Source organism: Lycium ferocissimum, chromosome 6, assembly GCF_029784015.1.
Source record: "Lycium ferocissimum isolate CSIRO_LF1 chromosome 6, AGI_CSIRO_Lferr_CH_V1, whole genome shotgun sequence".
Taxonomy (NCBI): Eukaryota; Viridiplantae; Streptophyta; class Magnoliopsida; order Solanales; family Solanaceae; genus Lycium; species Lycium ferocissimum.
In genome coordinates, this window is record NC_081347.1 from 29,381,270 (window position 1) to 29,397,120 (window position 15,851).

The following is a 15,851-nucleotide window of genomic DNA, read 5'->3' on the forward strand; positions in this document are numbered from 1 at the left end:
TTGAATTCGCAAGGCAGAATTTTGAATGCTAAACTTTGCCTGAGACCTAACTTTGCTACGAAACTCTGCCTTGTGATTTTTTTTTATTTTTTTTACCTGAGCCGGGATTCGAACCCCAAACCTCATGGTATTAGGCGAAGGGCAAAAATTAAAGACCACCAATTTGAGGGACAAAAATTAAAGACCAGTGCCTTTGAAGGATAATCGTGCAAGTGACCCTTGAAATATTTACCATACTTCCAGTCTTGGGTTACCATGGGCCTCAAGAGTCCAAGACTGAGAATTTGGAATCTCATACCTCGCACAAACAAGTACTTTCCAAATTTTGATGACACATCTAAGGAGGTATATCTTGCAACAAGGTGAAGGGAGGAAGACAATTTGACTAGGCGTAAATAGTAGAAAACCCACTATAACATTCTTTTTGGGAAAATGGAGTATCAAAAAACACTAAAGGAACAAAACAGGTCCAAATATTTGGGCACTTAGATGCTGTACAAACTACAATAGATGGTTTGTTCCAAGTGATCTTCAAAACCAAACAGTATGTACAGAGCGAAAAAGAATTCAAATAGAAGTATAGCAAACAAAATATTTGCAGGAGTTGATCCAGAAATTAGCAGGAATCCTTTATGTGTCTAGTCCTCTCAAACAAGAATCAACATTGCTGTTGAACATTTCCTTTCAACAATAAGAGATCAGCAAGAAGAGAAACCGGAAGATACTCGGCATCTGTACCAGCAAAAGACTAATGACTGTTCTGCAAAATGACAAGAAGGATTTGTGTCAAACTTTCAGAGCATACATCTCAATTGAGGTTCCAAAGAAATTGCATTTAGGTCAGCCTTTCCTTAAAATCTTTCAAAGCTCCTCAGAAAGACCTCACATAGAGAACCAAAAACTGTGAAGTATTTATACAACCAAATCTTAGTCCAGCAATCGCAATAGGGGCTCTCCATAATCCACAGTTCAACACAAGAATGCCAACATCACTTCTGGTCCTATCATTAAAACACGTGAATAACCAGATAGGAAGTTGGCGCAGATCGTGATATTTTTAAGGTCAAGTTTTGTGTTCGTGCATGATGGTAATATCTGGTTATAGTTAAGGACAAAAGATAATTAAGATTGGCAGTTTAAAGTAGTTTATTATGGAAAAAAAAGGATAACACTACAAAATGTTGGTTACGCTCTTCTTACTTAAGGGAAAAGTTATCTAAAAATGAGGAACTAAGGGGAAAATTTTACGTTCCCAAACAAAGGGGAAAACTTGACAGAATTACAACTAACAACTTCATATAAAGAAGATATGCAGTAGAAGTGGTTTAAAATTGCACAAAGTGAGGGCAAGCATGTCACACAACATATCCAGGCAAGCGCGGTGCTATAATAGTAGGCAATGGAATTTCTCTTCTTCTTTTTTTGGTTAAATATATAGGCCTAAGTTGCCATTTTTTTTCATTTTGACACTTAAACCAAGATTAATACTTATTGAACACCTGAAGTGAATACAAATTGCGTCAACGGAAAAGGGCCAAATATACCCCTGTACTATCGGAAAAGGGCCAAATATACCCCTCGTTATACTTTGGGTCCAAATATACCCCTACCGTTATACTATTTGTTCATATATACCCCTCCTCCGTTAAAGTGTCTAAGGTGGACATTCAATCCTATATGGCATTGACATTTGATGAGGTGGATGCCACGTGTCATGCCACTTCATCACCCCTAACTATTTTCCCCTCTATTTGTTATTGCCCCACTAAAATTTTCTTTCCCTCCACCATAATTGCCACCATTACCGTCATATGATAGAGCTCTAGAAATTAAAATAGTAGTATATCAATTATCCAAATTAAAATTTAATATGGAGCAAAAACTACTCAAACTCGAGACTCGAGAGTAATCCACTCTCCATTACATATCATTTTCTTTTCAAATTTTGTTGAATGACAGTTGACTTAATTTTCCCCACAGCCCCAATTTACATATCAGTTATAATAATCCAACCCCTAAATTTTAATAAATCATTTATAAAGACATACTCTCTCAGTCAAACTTGCCCATTACATACTGCCATTTCTACAAATATTGACTTGACATATATATCTGAAACATTTATATATAGAGAGAGGGACACGGAGCTTGGATTAAAAAACAGAGAAACGAGTAATTATTTTGGGTGCTCGGCATCAACGAACCGTCACTATCGGCGGCGAGAGACAGCAACTATGTGGAGGGGAAAAAAATATAGGGGTGGAAGAACAAATAGAGGGGAGGGGTAAAATGGGTTAGTGGTGATGAAGTGGCATGCTACGTGTCATCCACCTCATCAAATGTCAATGCCACGTAGGATTGGATGTCCACATTGGACAACTTTTAACGAAGTAAGGGTATATTTGAACCAATAGTATAACGGCAGGGGTATATTTGGACCCAAAGTATAACAAGGGGTATATTTAGCCCTTTTTCGATAGTACAGGTGTATATTTGACCCTTTTCCGTTGCGTCAATTAGACACATATTTTGCAGCTCCAAACAAACAAAAGCGTTAGATCACTTGTTGCCAACGTGGCAAGTAAGACCAATAAGAAAAAAAAACACGTCACCGAGAAAAAAAAAAGCCAAAAATAAAAAGAGAAACAGTGACGAGAATCAACAGATCCCCTTATTAGCAGCACCCAAACGCACTGTCACCGTTGTAGTCCCTTAGTGGAAAGGTGCTCTAGTAGCCCTGTCCACTTGTTCATCCCCAAAAATCGCAATACCACCTCCATCGCCGCTTACAATTGTCCTCCGTCGACGACTTTAGATGCCCATTAGGTCCTCAGGCCTAGATATTCTATCTTTCGCCTCCGGTGTTGGTACAAAATCTTGAGAATTTTATGGGTTTTTGGAGATGAGAACTGGGTTGGGTTTCTTATGGACGTGAACTTAGATGGTAAAGGTGTGGGCTTTCATCTGGGTTTCAGTTTGGGCTTGGGCATCGCAGTGGTGGAGATGCGACAGAGTGGAGGAGGAGCTAGGCAGGAGAGTAATAGGGGTGGTTTGCACAATGGTGGCGGTGGATTGGAGGTGGTTTGCAAGGGCTACGGAGGTCGAGATACGGCGGTAGAAAATGAGATTGAAAAAAGAAAAATTCACGCACTCAAAGGTGGTGTCACACTGTGCCATGTCAGCAAGATGTGTCTAATTGACACAATTTGTCTTCACTTCAAGTGTTCAACAGGTACTACAATTGGTTTAGGTGTTAAAATGGGAAAAAGAAACACAAGTTTAACGGGTCACCTATATATTTAGCTTTTTTTTTTGTATGCATCCAAAGTTTCTTTATTCATCCTACATGAAGGAATAAATAGTGATTAGAACTGAATAAGCTACAACGAGAAAAATGCCAATTTGATCGAATCTGAGAGCAATCCAGCCTCAAGAGCATGCTGACATTCATGTAACTGCAGAAATTAGAAAAGAAACCCAAGAATAATCAAACTTTGAGAAGAATCAATAGCTATACTGCAAGAGGTGGAAGAAGCCAAGGTCAATCGAGCTTGAAGCTATGTTGCTTGGACTCTTCAATATCCTTGCCTCATCAGTGTTCGATTTGGGTGGGGGTGTAGGTGTGGGGTCTACATCGGATTTGACCAACATACTTTGGGTGCTTTGACTATATGTATGATCAAGTAGTATTGATCGATGGCGTATTTATTTATTTTTTTATTTTTTTTTAAATTGGGGGTAGGGGAAGGAAAAATGGGGGAGGGATTACAATGTGGGGTATCGAACCCTCACCGATAAGTTGAAAGTTCAGGTAGCCAACCAACTGAACTACTAAGATTCCCCTTGCGTATTTAGTTTAATATTTAGGTATATGTCATGTACATGTAGTAATTTAAAGTATGAGAATATTTTGCTATTACACAAGATATCTTATAAATAAAATATTAGGTGTTTATAAATAATTAAATTTTATTAGTTTTAGTTCAACACGTTCATTAATGGAATGTACACTTATATATGTCGTAATATACATTTATTGGCCGCACCTAAGGGTGTGGCCTAGTGGTCAATGAAGTGGGTTGAGAATCATGAGGTCTCAGGTTCAAATCCCAAAGAAAGACAAAAAAACTATGTGATTCCTTTTTTAGCCTTGGTGGACAGGGTTACCTGATACCTGTTGTTGGTGGGAGGTGGCAGGTATCCCGTTGAATTAGTCGAAATGCGAGCAACCTGGTCCGGACACTGAGGTCATATTTATCTTAGCACCCATATCTGCACTTGGATCCATATCCCCGAATCTTAAAATTTATATGATGAAAAATCCAACCTCTAGATCCACACTTGCATGGGGTAGCCACACCCTCAAAAGACCTTAACCATAGGAAGCAACTTCTCATTCTTTTACTTTTTTTATAACAAAGAAGTCCGCTTAGGGTTGATTGTTAGGACCAACCATAACTTTTGGAATTCGGGAATAATAAGCTCACCCTTTACCCTACTCCACCTAAATAGCAGGCTTAGTTCACATGGCGCAGCACTCGAACCTGTGACCTTAATCACAAGTTCCTCAACCTCTTCCACTTGTACTAAGAGCCCGTTTGGATTAGCTGAATGTAAATAGTTGATAACCTTTAAGTGCTGAAAAGTACTTTTAAGTGCTGAAACTAATTTTATAAATAAGCAGTTACGTGTTTGGATAGAAGTGTTAAAACTACTAATAAGCAGTTGATGTGTTTGTTAGAATGACTAAAATACCCTAACCATTTTTGCAAAAAAATGTAAATTTAAAAGTATCCTGGTAAAAAAGGAGGAACAGGGAATATAGAGTGAGGAGGAAGTTAGGAATTTTGTTTTTTGGAAAGATATTTTGAGAAATAGGAAAACCATTAAGGATATAATAGTAAAATACTTGGTCAAACCAAAAATACTTATAAGCTAAAAACCCATTACTTGGGGGCTTTCACTTGGATGTTTACCAAATGCGTAGATAAGCTAAAAAGTGCTTATAAGCTTTAGTCAAACACCCTCTAAGCCCCGAGGGCCATTCATTTCCTTATTTTTTTTTTTTAACCTTTTGTAAGTGAAAGAAATCATCATTCCATTTCTTCCTTCTCCAAGTTCTGATTATAAACGACTGAATTTGTTACAGGATAACTCGCCATTATCATAACAATCTATTATGTGCTTCTACATCCAAAATTTTTGTGATAAAGTACTACATCCAGCATTTATAACTATTATCCTAGTTCTATACTATCCTCTCTTGTATGTTTGTTTGTTTTTCTTAAAGAAAAAAAATCATACGACCTCTTTACCATGGATCTACCACCAGATATCGATATGATCACCAATTTAAGAGAAATGACACGTTCTATAGATTATGTGGGCAAGATTAACTACTCAAAATGACAGGCAAAAATAACCCATTTTCCACAATTGAGAGCACTTCCATATTATGAAAATTGTATATGTTATACCTTACTCCCTCCTATTATTGAAGTACAACAAACCATCGAAGGATGTGGTGGAACGGTAAAAGTTCCTTCACCCTTAACAATTTAAGCCTGGGGAGCGGAGTCCTCTCCGGTAGGGAGCGATAAAACCCATCGAGAGCTTACTACCGGATTAGTCAGGCCAGTGAGTTCTGACCACTGGGTGCTTGAAGCATAAACTAAATAAATAAATAAATAAATAAGGAAATACAACACCACTGGTACACAGGTAGTCTGAAAGTAACCTGGCATTTATTTATTTATTTTTGTTTTTTATCAGAAAGTAACTTGGCATTTTAAACATCAAGTCGAGCATATATCCATAAAATAAAATTAGACCTTTTTTTAATTAATTATTAGAATAAGGCTTCCAATGTTATACACAAAAAATTGCACAACCGTGTTTCTCTCAAGTATTTTATTCGCGCTTCATCAACTCTGTGGATCAAACTAATATTTTTAATACAAAGATGATTGCTAGATACATTCTGTCCCTCAAAATAAAATGTCTCATATCCTTTTATTGTGTTCTACAACAAGGAGGAAATTGTGGACATATCATTTCATGAAAATTAACATAATCCATCTTTACTTATCTGAGCACAAACTTTCCCCTATCTTTCAACAACCATGCAAAACAAAACAACGAAATGAACTTAAAGGTCGTTTGATTGTTGGTTAGAGTTATGCAGGTTTCAGTAATGCAGGGTTTAGTAATCATGTATTACTAATTCATGTATTAGTTATTCCATCTTCTACCCTGCATAAAGCGATACATAAATTTACTCATAACCCATATACGTTTTAGTTATGCGGGATTATAAACTGGTAACCAAGCACCGTACATGATGCACTGAATTTCATACATAGCAACTAAAATGCTACCAAACATGTATTAGTTATGCTGATTTTAATACATAAATAGTTCACTTCCTAACAAGCAACCAAACGACCCCTCAAGGAATACCATGAAGAATCTGTATTTACCTTCAACTAGCTCTTTTATTTCACCTTCATCTCTCGATGTCCAGTAAATTTCAAAGGATAACAGAAATAATAGGAGTTGTTAAGTTTCTGCCACCGGGGGTAGCTCAATTAGCAAAGGTTGAGGGACTTATGTCTTAGGTCACAAGTTCGAACCTTGTGCTGAGCGAACTAAGTCCAGTATTTAAGTAAGGGTAGAACGGCGGCCACATCATCCCCGAGTTCTGAAGGCTGTAACTTCAGTCATAAATATAAATAAATAAAAGAGTCTCACTTGTAAAGTTTTGGGGTGACTTCACAACTTGTGCAATATTACTTTTATATATGACATGTTACCTTCCTAAAAATAGAGAAGGAATTGTTAAGATCCTAGTGAGGGTTTGTGCATTAAGGATAAGAAACACTGCTCCACCATGAATAGATAGCTATGTTACCTAGGCTCTCATTTTCCTCAACTTAACTCAATTTAACAGGTATAAATTGTGCGTGGTGCACTGTGTGGATCTTTCAAAATACCAATAACCTATGTTGCTTGGACTCTTCAAAAATGTCAACAGGTGTGTCGGATCCTCCACAAGTAGTGCATTTTTGGAGGATCTGACAGGAGTGCAACAACATTTTTGAAGAGTCCAAGCAACATAGTCAATAACTTGCTAAAAGTTGGGCACATGTGCCAGATACTTGTGTGCATCCTACCGCATACATATATGGTGAGACAAGAAGCCATTCAAAGGAGAGCTATGTTGCTCGGACTCTTCAAAAATGTCAACGGGTGCGTGTCGGATTCTCCAAAAGTAGTGTATTTTGGAGAATCCGAGACGGGTGCGGCATCAGAAGTGAAGAATTCGCGCAACTTAGAGTGAGAATCCATTGTATTCATAAGCAATAAAAACTTTTAAATTTGATACATTTTATCATTGATTAGGTAGGTCAACTGATCGACAGAATTGAGATATGTATCCATGTCACACAACCTTCCTTTAGCAAAGAATGCCAATCTTAAAGGTTTGTCTCTCTGTTTAATTTCATGATATCAAGCCAACAAGAAAATTAAACAGCAAAATACTGAGAAGCTCCTTGAACTTGTCAAACCATTTCATTTAGACAAGAGCAACCTATTGAACACTTGAAGTATGTGCAAATCGTGCCTATTGAACACAATACTAACAGTCACTAAACGCGGGTGACAGTGCCTCATGTTTTTCCGAAAATGAGTTCGACGGCGCGATATCACCAGAGAGAGGAAATCCCAAGACGCTTCGAAAACTCTATGCCAGATACTACAATACTTTCTTCCGGTTGAATAACGCCCGAAATTAGTGAACTTATAGCAACTAATCCGGCTTGATGCCTATTAATTGTAGATTGTCCGGCTAGATTCTGTCAGAGATAGCAAAGCTTCAGAACTTGGATACCTTTTCCTGCAAGTCAATGCTTTTTCTGGGTCTATGTCAAAGCTGGCTTGAAGTCATTGGATTTCTGGCATAACAAGCTCTCTAGTGAAGTACCGGTCATTTGCAGAGCTTAAGAATGTCACTCTTTGAAGAAGTGCTCTGGTATTTCCTTTTTGTGTTTGTGATAAATTGTAAGTATGTCGTATATTCTTAAGTTGCACGTTAGTGTCTTCATTTTTTGAAATAATGTGTGAAAAATAGTCAGAAGATGAAGGGTATGAAAAAGAGAGCCATGTCAGCAGATTAGGGTTTTGGTGAACCAACCTTTAGTTGAACGGATAGGGATTTGGCCACCCAACACAGGTGCGGTTCTAGAAGTCGGACACATCACCTAAATCGTAGGATTCGGGGATAGGAATAGGAGTATGGGCACAGGTGTCAAGACACAAATGTATATTTATGAAATATATAAGAATATACTTCAACAATTAATCGAAACTAGTAAAATAAAGCTAGTATAATGAGATTCTTTGTAAACACTTAGTATTTTATTCATAAGCTAGCTCGTTTAAAAACAAAGTGGTCTAGTAATTTATGTGAATATATATAGGACATAAACCAAAAAGCAAAACAAATACCTAATCAACCTATACTTCTTGGTTGTAGGTGTAGTCAAAGAACCCACGATACATTGACCAAATCCAGTGCCAATCCACACGCACAACCAAATTGTGTAGGACTGACCCGGTTGCGGCAAGGATTTAAAAGATCTGAGCAACATAGCCTTTTCCATTAATCATTCACCATCCTTGGATCGTTATTCTTAGACCGAGAATGAATTGGTATGCGATTCGAAGTTCACTAGCTGTAGGTATCACAAGTCTGTGAAACATAGGTAGACAACTGAGGATTATTGATAATTGATGCTTCCCCTGTTCGTCCAGCCAGTCCTTGTCCCCCCTCCCCCAAAACCCAAAAACCCCCCAAAAGAAAAAAAATATCAAGGTTAATTTTCTTATATTATTGGACTTCTGGAAACAACAGCCCTTTGACTTCTCCACAATTTTTTATTTGAATTTTTTTTTTTTTTTTTTGATCAAGTAAAAGTATTTTCATTCATAAACATGGCCAAAAATAACAACCGTATGCAAGGGATATACCAAAAGATAAAGAATCTACAAAATATAATTCTCTACAAACTCCACCCAATCCCCTATACAACTAGGAACTTTCTGATTATACCAAAAGAAAATAAGGGAGCGGAGACTACTCCTCAACTGAGAACACTTGACTCTATTCCTTCAAAAGCTCTCTTGTTTCTCTCATTCCAAACTACCCACATCAATGCAAGCGGAATTACGTTCCAAGCCCTTCGTCTTCTCCTCCTTCTCTCACTCTTCCAACTGACCATCAACTCTTTCACAGTTCTTGGCATTGCCCAAGAAGTGTTGAACCACCTAAACATGTCCCACCACAATCTCATGGTAAACCCACAATGTAGAAGAAGATGGTCCACGTCCTCCCCCGTCTCCTTGCACATGTAGCAACAACTGACGCAAACAACCTTTCTCTTTCTAAGATTTTCCGCCGTCAAAATCACTCTAGTGGCTATCCAAGTGAAAAAACACACCTTCCTCGGCACGCTTGGAACCCATATTGCATTACATGGGAAATCAACTTCCTAAATAACCAAAAGTTTCTCATAAAAAACTTCACCGAGAACACTCCATTATTTCCCCAGGCCCACCACCGCCCACCACCACACATCAGGATTATCCACCGGATTGACTTGCCTATGAAGCAAATCTATCAATCTTTGAAACTAGTCCACTTCCCAATCTTGAAATCCCTTCTAAATCTCAAATCCCAAAAAGTCTCTCCACCTGAGTCCCCCTAATCTGTTGAATTGTCAAATCTCTTTGGCAAGATATTCTGTATAAACTCTGGAAATCATCTTTCAATAATATGTTCCCACACCAGTTGTGTCACCAAAAATATACCCTCCGACCTTGAATGAGATATTTTTCACAATTTTTTTTTATTTGAATAATATAAGGGAGTTAATTGCTTCTTATTTCAACAATGTTTTATTTCTGTAAGTGGCAGATAAAGCAAAGTGCAAAGATAGAGAAGAAGGCTTTTATAATCCATCAAAAACTCTATTTTTAGGACATAATGGAAGGGAAGGACCAAAGATACTTCGAGGGAGTTCCAGCTATCATTTCTTCCATGAAGGCTAGTTGCTTAATGAATTTGTTTGGCTGGAGCAATCAATGTGATGTAAATAATGTTAATCAATTTTTGGAAATTTGTTGGCTCTTTAAGTTTTATTTATATATGAGTCAATGTTACTTTGTAAAATATAGCATCCACTGGGTGTAACAGCCAACAGAGCAACAAAACTTTTGTTACCTGATATAGAAAATGTATCACAAAACGTAAAAGAGCCATACCAAGTCATTACATGAGGGGGTCAATTTACTAAAAGAGAGAAGCAGCACCTTACAACATTTAAAGATAAAAGCACATCATTAGAGAAAGATTTTTAGGGTAAGAGAAAAACTTACTTAAAATTCATATTTGGGAATTTCCATAGTCTAAGCCTTGTGCAAAAGAACCGTCATAGACAAACTGCCATTTTCAATAAGAAGTATTAGGTGTCTTATTAAATAATACCCAAGTAACTTAATCTTTCAAGGTCAAAAGAACTACCACATGGTGAACCAAATGAGCCAAAGAAGGAACAGAAGAAAATGCAACCATGTTACCTGAGTATTCGGCCCAAGCTGACTTCCAGCTATATCTTTTCTAACAGATGCATCTCCAACCCTTGCAGATCCCTTGGCATCTCCCTGATATCAGTTTCAAATCACAATACATTTTAATGAAAAATCAGAGTTTAAGAGAAAAAGGAATCTATCTCAATGATGTGGAGAACTATGTGTACCTCCATCTACAACACCATTGATTGACCCATGTGACCCAGCAGAGAAAGTTGTCCAGAAACCACAGAAACAACATGTACTTAGTTGATTATAGGATAAAATGCGGCTGAATTACAAAATCTTGAAACTACAGTAGTACAGTCCATATAAACCAAAAATACACCATGCAACATATAGAAGATGGCAATTGGCAAATGCACTGCTTCGTACATTCTCTTATCAATTTCCTCACAAACCAAATGACAAGGAAGCCTAATACAACATAAAATTAAAAAAATAAAAGCTGTTCGTATGAGAAACAAGTCCCAAAACCATTAAGGACATGAAGAAGAATTGCAGTTACCTCTCTGTACCTAGTCAAATAGACCTTGAGCGGGTCAATGTAGTCCTCAAATCCTAAGGTAGCCAGGGCGGATAGTAAATCCTCTCCATTGATCGTCTTTCTCTTCTCTTTTTGACACTTGTCACTAGCTCTATAAAATAAAAGAGAACTTATTTAGAACATGCAAGGAGAGTGTTTGTTACTTCCACGTGTCATCATTCTACTAAATCTCGTTATCTATATGTATAGAAGTCACCCTCCAACAACAAACATTTAACAACGTAACACATGTCTTCTACTCAAGTACCAACAGATATACTTGCATTCTAACTTCCCAAATGTACTCAATAAAGACATTTACATCAATATACAACAACCCGTATGATCCAGAAAAAGAAATAACAGTAAAACAATACCAGCAATGATCATATACAATATCTAACAGTAAAAGGAAAATATTCAATGTCCCAAATTCTGACCACCACCCCACCCACCCACCCCGGCCGGACTCTTAACTAAGAATAGTGGAAAGCTGGGCATGTCATGGTTTTGATAGAATGACCTAACTGGGACAAGAACCTCATCAAAGAAAGGTAAAATAGGAAACAGGACTTCTATTTTTAGAAAAGGGACTGGAGTGTAAACATCCAAACAGGGGAAAATAACTCGGTATGGCAAGATCACGTGAATAACAATGTGCAGACACAGCAACTCTGCATGATCACAGGCAAAAGTGCAGCAGTGGATTACCTTCTACTTTTGAGGATATTTCATGGTTTTGATAGAATGACCTAATTGGGACAAGAACCTCGTCAAAGAAAGGTAAAATAGGAAACAGAACTTCTATTTTTAGAAAAGGGACTGCAGTGTGAACATCCAAACAGGAGAAAATAACTCGGTATGGCAAGATCACGTGAATAACAATGTGCAGACACAGTAACTCAGCATGATCACAGGCAAAAGTGCAGCAGTGGATTACCTTCTACTTTTGAGGATATTTTACTACGAAAAACAGAAAAACAAAGAACTAAAGGCTTGCTTCACAAACTGTTACCTTTCTCAAAGAAAAGAGTGTGCTTCCAATAGCTCTGCTTTTTTACTCACTTACCGAGAAGAAAAAGCAGCTATTCTACTTTTGGTTCAACTATTAACCATTCTAACAAATGTCACAAGTAGAAACAATAAAGTCTCTGACAATGCTTTGTGTACCAAATTTTCTTTGTGAGCATGGGGAAGAATTGTTGTTGTTGTTGTATCGTAGACAGTGACATGCTGTCACTCCCACCTTTTTCCATTTTATTTTTTGCCTTCCTCCCTGCTCTGTGCTGTCTCATCGATCCAAGTACTACTATTCTTCTGACTCGTAAATGTCGTGAATTCAGCTGCTAGTCATTGAGGAGGTGGCAGGCAAGGGGAACAGTGAAAAGGAATTAGAAAGGAATTATAACAGCCAAGGAAGAGCGGGACGGAATTTCCAGCGGGGAGCTGTGTGTTGTCTGGTAATTCATAGAAAACCTTCCCTCCTTCTCTGTTAAGTGCAATGGAAAGAACACCAACCAGACATCCTATTGATGTTCTCAAAGGAGAAATATTTTTAAAAGGCTACGTTTGCCATGTATTAAAAAATCGGAAAGAAAACAGGAGAAAGACCACAAAAGTTTGCATCTCTAAGAGACTGTTGACCTGAAACATACACCAAGTAGTTATTCATTTCCATATACAAAAACATAGAAGAAGTTCCAACGATAATACACAATTAAAAAAAAAAAAAACTCTAAAACGGAACCATCTGAGCCTAAAAGGAATCCCAACAAAATTTCTTCAAATGAGAATTTACCCAAATTATATAAACCTCTAAGCGTACAGTTTAAAGATGGAAACTTACCTAGTACAATGCCACAAAACTTCAGTTGACATAGCTATCATTATGATTTAGTATAAAGTACTCCCTCGATCCATCTCAAATTAGATGTTGTGTTTCTCTCTTACACGCCCCTTAAGAAGCTATCAATTAGGAGGGATTTTGACTATTTTACCCTTATTTATGTCTTGAAATTGCCTGGTAGATTAACAGGCATTACCGTGTTAGCTTTGCCGTTCGGAATGGTACAAAAAAGGGAACCAAATTTCTTTAATGTGGCACACATCAACTATATTATCGATATAGATTTGTCATCATAAAAAAATATATATATATAGATATAGATATATAGGGGTATTGCTAACACTTAGTAACTTGCTCAGCCATCATATAAAGGAGAGCTACGAACAATGACTTGAAAGAGACTGAAATCATCTCAAGAACGGTAGTCAAAAAGTCCGGGGACAAAAATATAGGACAGATCCATTCAGCTACTTGGTTACATAAAATCATATTAATAAATACTACACCTTCCTTTTAATGTGTTCCCGAAGAATTGACACATTTCTATATATTCTAAGACTTGTTTTATATAAGAGTGGTGTCCGTGCCAACTTTCCCTCCATTATTCCATCAAATACTTGCTACCTCCCACTAGCACAGATACTATAGATACCGAGTAACTCTAACCACCAATCCTAATGCAGTTGAGAAGAAATCACTGACAGGATTCCTTGATCTCCAAGTTCGAAGACTCCTTCACTTTAAAGTTTTGAATTTACGCTTCATAACATGAATTTATAGTCATAAAAATGTAATTACATTAAGAATTGAAATACTTTTGTTGGGTTTACCCTGTGCGCACCCGAAGGGTAGCGGCTGCGGGTTCCCATGTCATAAAAAAAATAGAAATACTTTTGTATGAGCCAAAGGTCTGTCTTTCTTTCTTTCTACATTGAGGTGTTTGTAGTCTTCAAGAACAATTATTACTAAGGGCAAGAGGGGAAAAGAATAATAGAATTTTGTCTTGAACTTCTAAAACAACAAATAATTTGAGACAACTATTTTTAGAAAGCACGACAACAGATAATTTGAGACGGAGGAAGTACTATTAAAATTCCCATTCCTCCATTTCAGCATATACAATTGGACACTGAACTCTGGTATATTACACAGTATGTAAAAAATTCATCGAAGCAATAGAGACCAAAAAAAAAAAAAAAAAAAAAGGGGGAGCTTACTCGCTAGTGATAAAAATGATGAACTCAGATACGCGTTCCGGAAATCATGCTTGGCCATAAAATTCCATAATTTGAACACCAATAAGTTGTTTTCACTTGTTTCACTTCAAATCTCTTACAAAAACTTCAAAAACAACTCTAATTTGTACTCGGCCAAACACAACTCCAATTTCAAAATGCCATTTTTCACTTTGAAAACATTCCGTTTGGCCAAGAGAATTTTTCATTTTTTTTTTTTGAAATATTTTTCACTTTATTTGGAAATGAATGTTTAGCCATAAAAATTCCAAATACAACTCGAAGTTGTATTTGGAAAAAACCTAAAAGCCTGTTTTCACTATTTTTCACTTTGTGTACGTTCAAACAACCAAATATTCTTTGCAAAAAGTATAACCAAACACAACTCCAATTTCAAAATTCGAAATAAAGTGAAAAATATTTGGTTTTCATGGCCAAACGCCAACAAAATCTACTTTTTCCAAGTACTCATAATTTTCATGGCCAAACGGGCCCTTAGTATAAACGTACTACTCGATGTTACCTTTATCAAAAAAAAAAAAAAGTTTAAACGTACTACTCCCTCCGTCCCAATTTAAGTGTCTTAGTTTGACTAGGTACGGAGTTAAATAAAGAGACTTTTGAATCCTATGGTCCAAAATTAAAAATGTGTGTACTATACTAAAATGTCTTCTCTGAATCATGTGGTTATAAACTTGTGTGTAAGATGGTACACTTTTTGGGACAAACTAAAAAGGAAAGTAAGACGGACGGAGGGAGTACTATTAAAATTCTCATTCCTCCGTTTGAGCATATATAGAAATTGGAGAGTGTAAATTAATAAAGAGAGAGTGGGGGTCTTACTCGCTAGTGATGAAACTGATGAATTCAGAAACACATTCTTGAACAGTGTCTTTAGAGTCTTTAGCGATCTTTCCATTAGCAGGTAATGCTTTCTTCATAATGCGTCCAATATTAGCTATGGGTAAATACCTGTCCTGTTCTCTCAAGTTGGACTGTGGACTCCCACCACTGTCCTGCCCTCCTCCTGGACTCCCTGCTTCGGCCATGATCACAACCCTAACTTCCTTTTATGTGTGTACTGAAAAAGGAATGATCAAACACAATATATGTATTTGTTCAGTGGTTTATAGAAAGGAGGAGTTTGTATTTGGCGGAAAAATGGATGCTTGGATTTGATTTGATGGCTTTTCTGTGCTTTGGCAGCGTTTAACTCACAGATCCAACGGCAGAGACTGGTAAGGAAGAACCTATTTTTACGCACCAAGGGCTAGTTCATTTTTTCTTTTTCCTTTTTATCTACTCCTACCTCTTTTATAAAAAGATGTACTCCTCGTCCAAAAAAGATTATGACTTGGCACAAAATTTAAAAAATAAGGGAAGATTTTTAAAATGTGTGATCCAAAATAAGTTTTAGATATTTGTGTGGCTGTAAATTATCTCATAAAGTTAAATTGTTTCTAAATATAGAAAGGGATAATTTTTTTGGGACAGATTAAAAAGTAAAAGAGGAAAATCTTTTTGGGATAAAGGGAGTACATAGTACTCCATTAAGTAGGCGTTTGGTGATAGAAATCAAACTAATTTTCATTTA

The 15,851-nt window shown here is 36.9% G+C and overlaps 1 protein-coding gene across 6 annotated transcripts; it reads right to left on the bottom strand.

Annotated features, from left to right (window-relative positions):
- Nucleotides 1-386: 386 nt before the first annotated feature.
- Nucleotides 387-15,537, bottom strand: LOC132059600 (nuclear transcription factor Y subunit B-10-like). Of its 6 annotated transcripts, none has more exons than XR_009415648.1 (5): nucleotides 15,101-15,537; nucleotides 11,159-11,288; nucleotides 10,639-10,718; nucleotides 10,438-10,501; nucleotides 387-760 (listed from the first exon to the last, which is right to left on the bottom strand). XR_009415648.1 is itself a non-coding variant. In XM_059452249.1 (5 exons), exons 1-4 carry the CDS (start codon nucleotides 15,304-15,306, stop codon nucleotides 10,445-10,447), a joined length of 477 nt encoding a protein of 158 aa, XP_059308232.1. In that variant the 5' UTR covers nucleotides 15,307-15,537; the 3' UTR covers nucleotides 387-760; nucleotides 10,438-10,444. The 6 variants fall into 6 exon arrangements, 3 of the variants coding, with proteins under 3 accessions (XP_059308232.1, XP_059308233.1, XP_059308234.1); XM_059452249.1 differs by having other exon boundaries at nucleotides 10,639-10,722; XR_009415649.1 differs by lacking the exon at nucleotides 387-760 and adding an exon at nucleotides 3,324-3,342.
- Nucleotides 15,538-15,851: the final 314 nt, after the last annotated feature.

Bases quoted from the DNA above. Each gene is read 5' to 3' on its own strand.
- LOC132059600 (XM_059452249.1), bottom strand. From the start codon at position 15,306: ATGGCCGAAGCAGGGAGTCCAGGAGGAGGGCAGGACAGTGGTGGGAGT. The intron at 10,723-11,158 runs GTAACTGCAATT...AACTGATATCAG, and splicing joins ATTTGACTAGGTACAGAGAG to GGAGATGCCAAGGGATCTGC. The intron at 10,502-10,638 runs GTAACATGGTTG...TGAAAATGGCAG, and splicing joins AGCTTGGGCCGAATACTCAG to TTTGTCTATGACGGTTCTTT.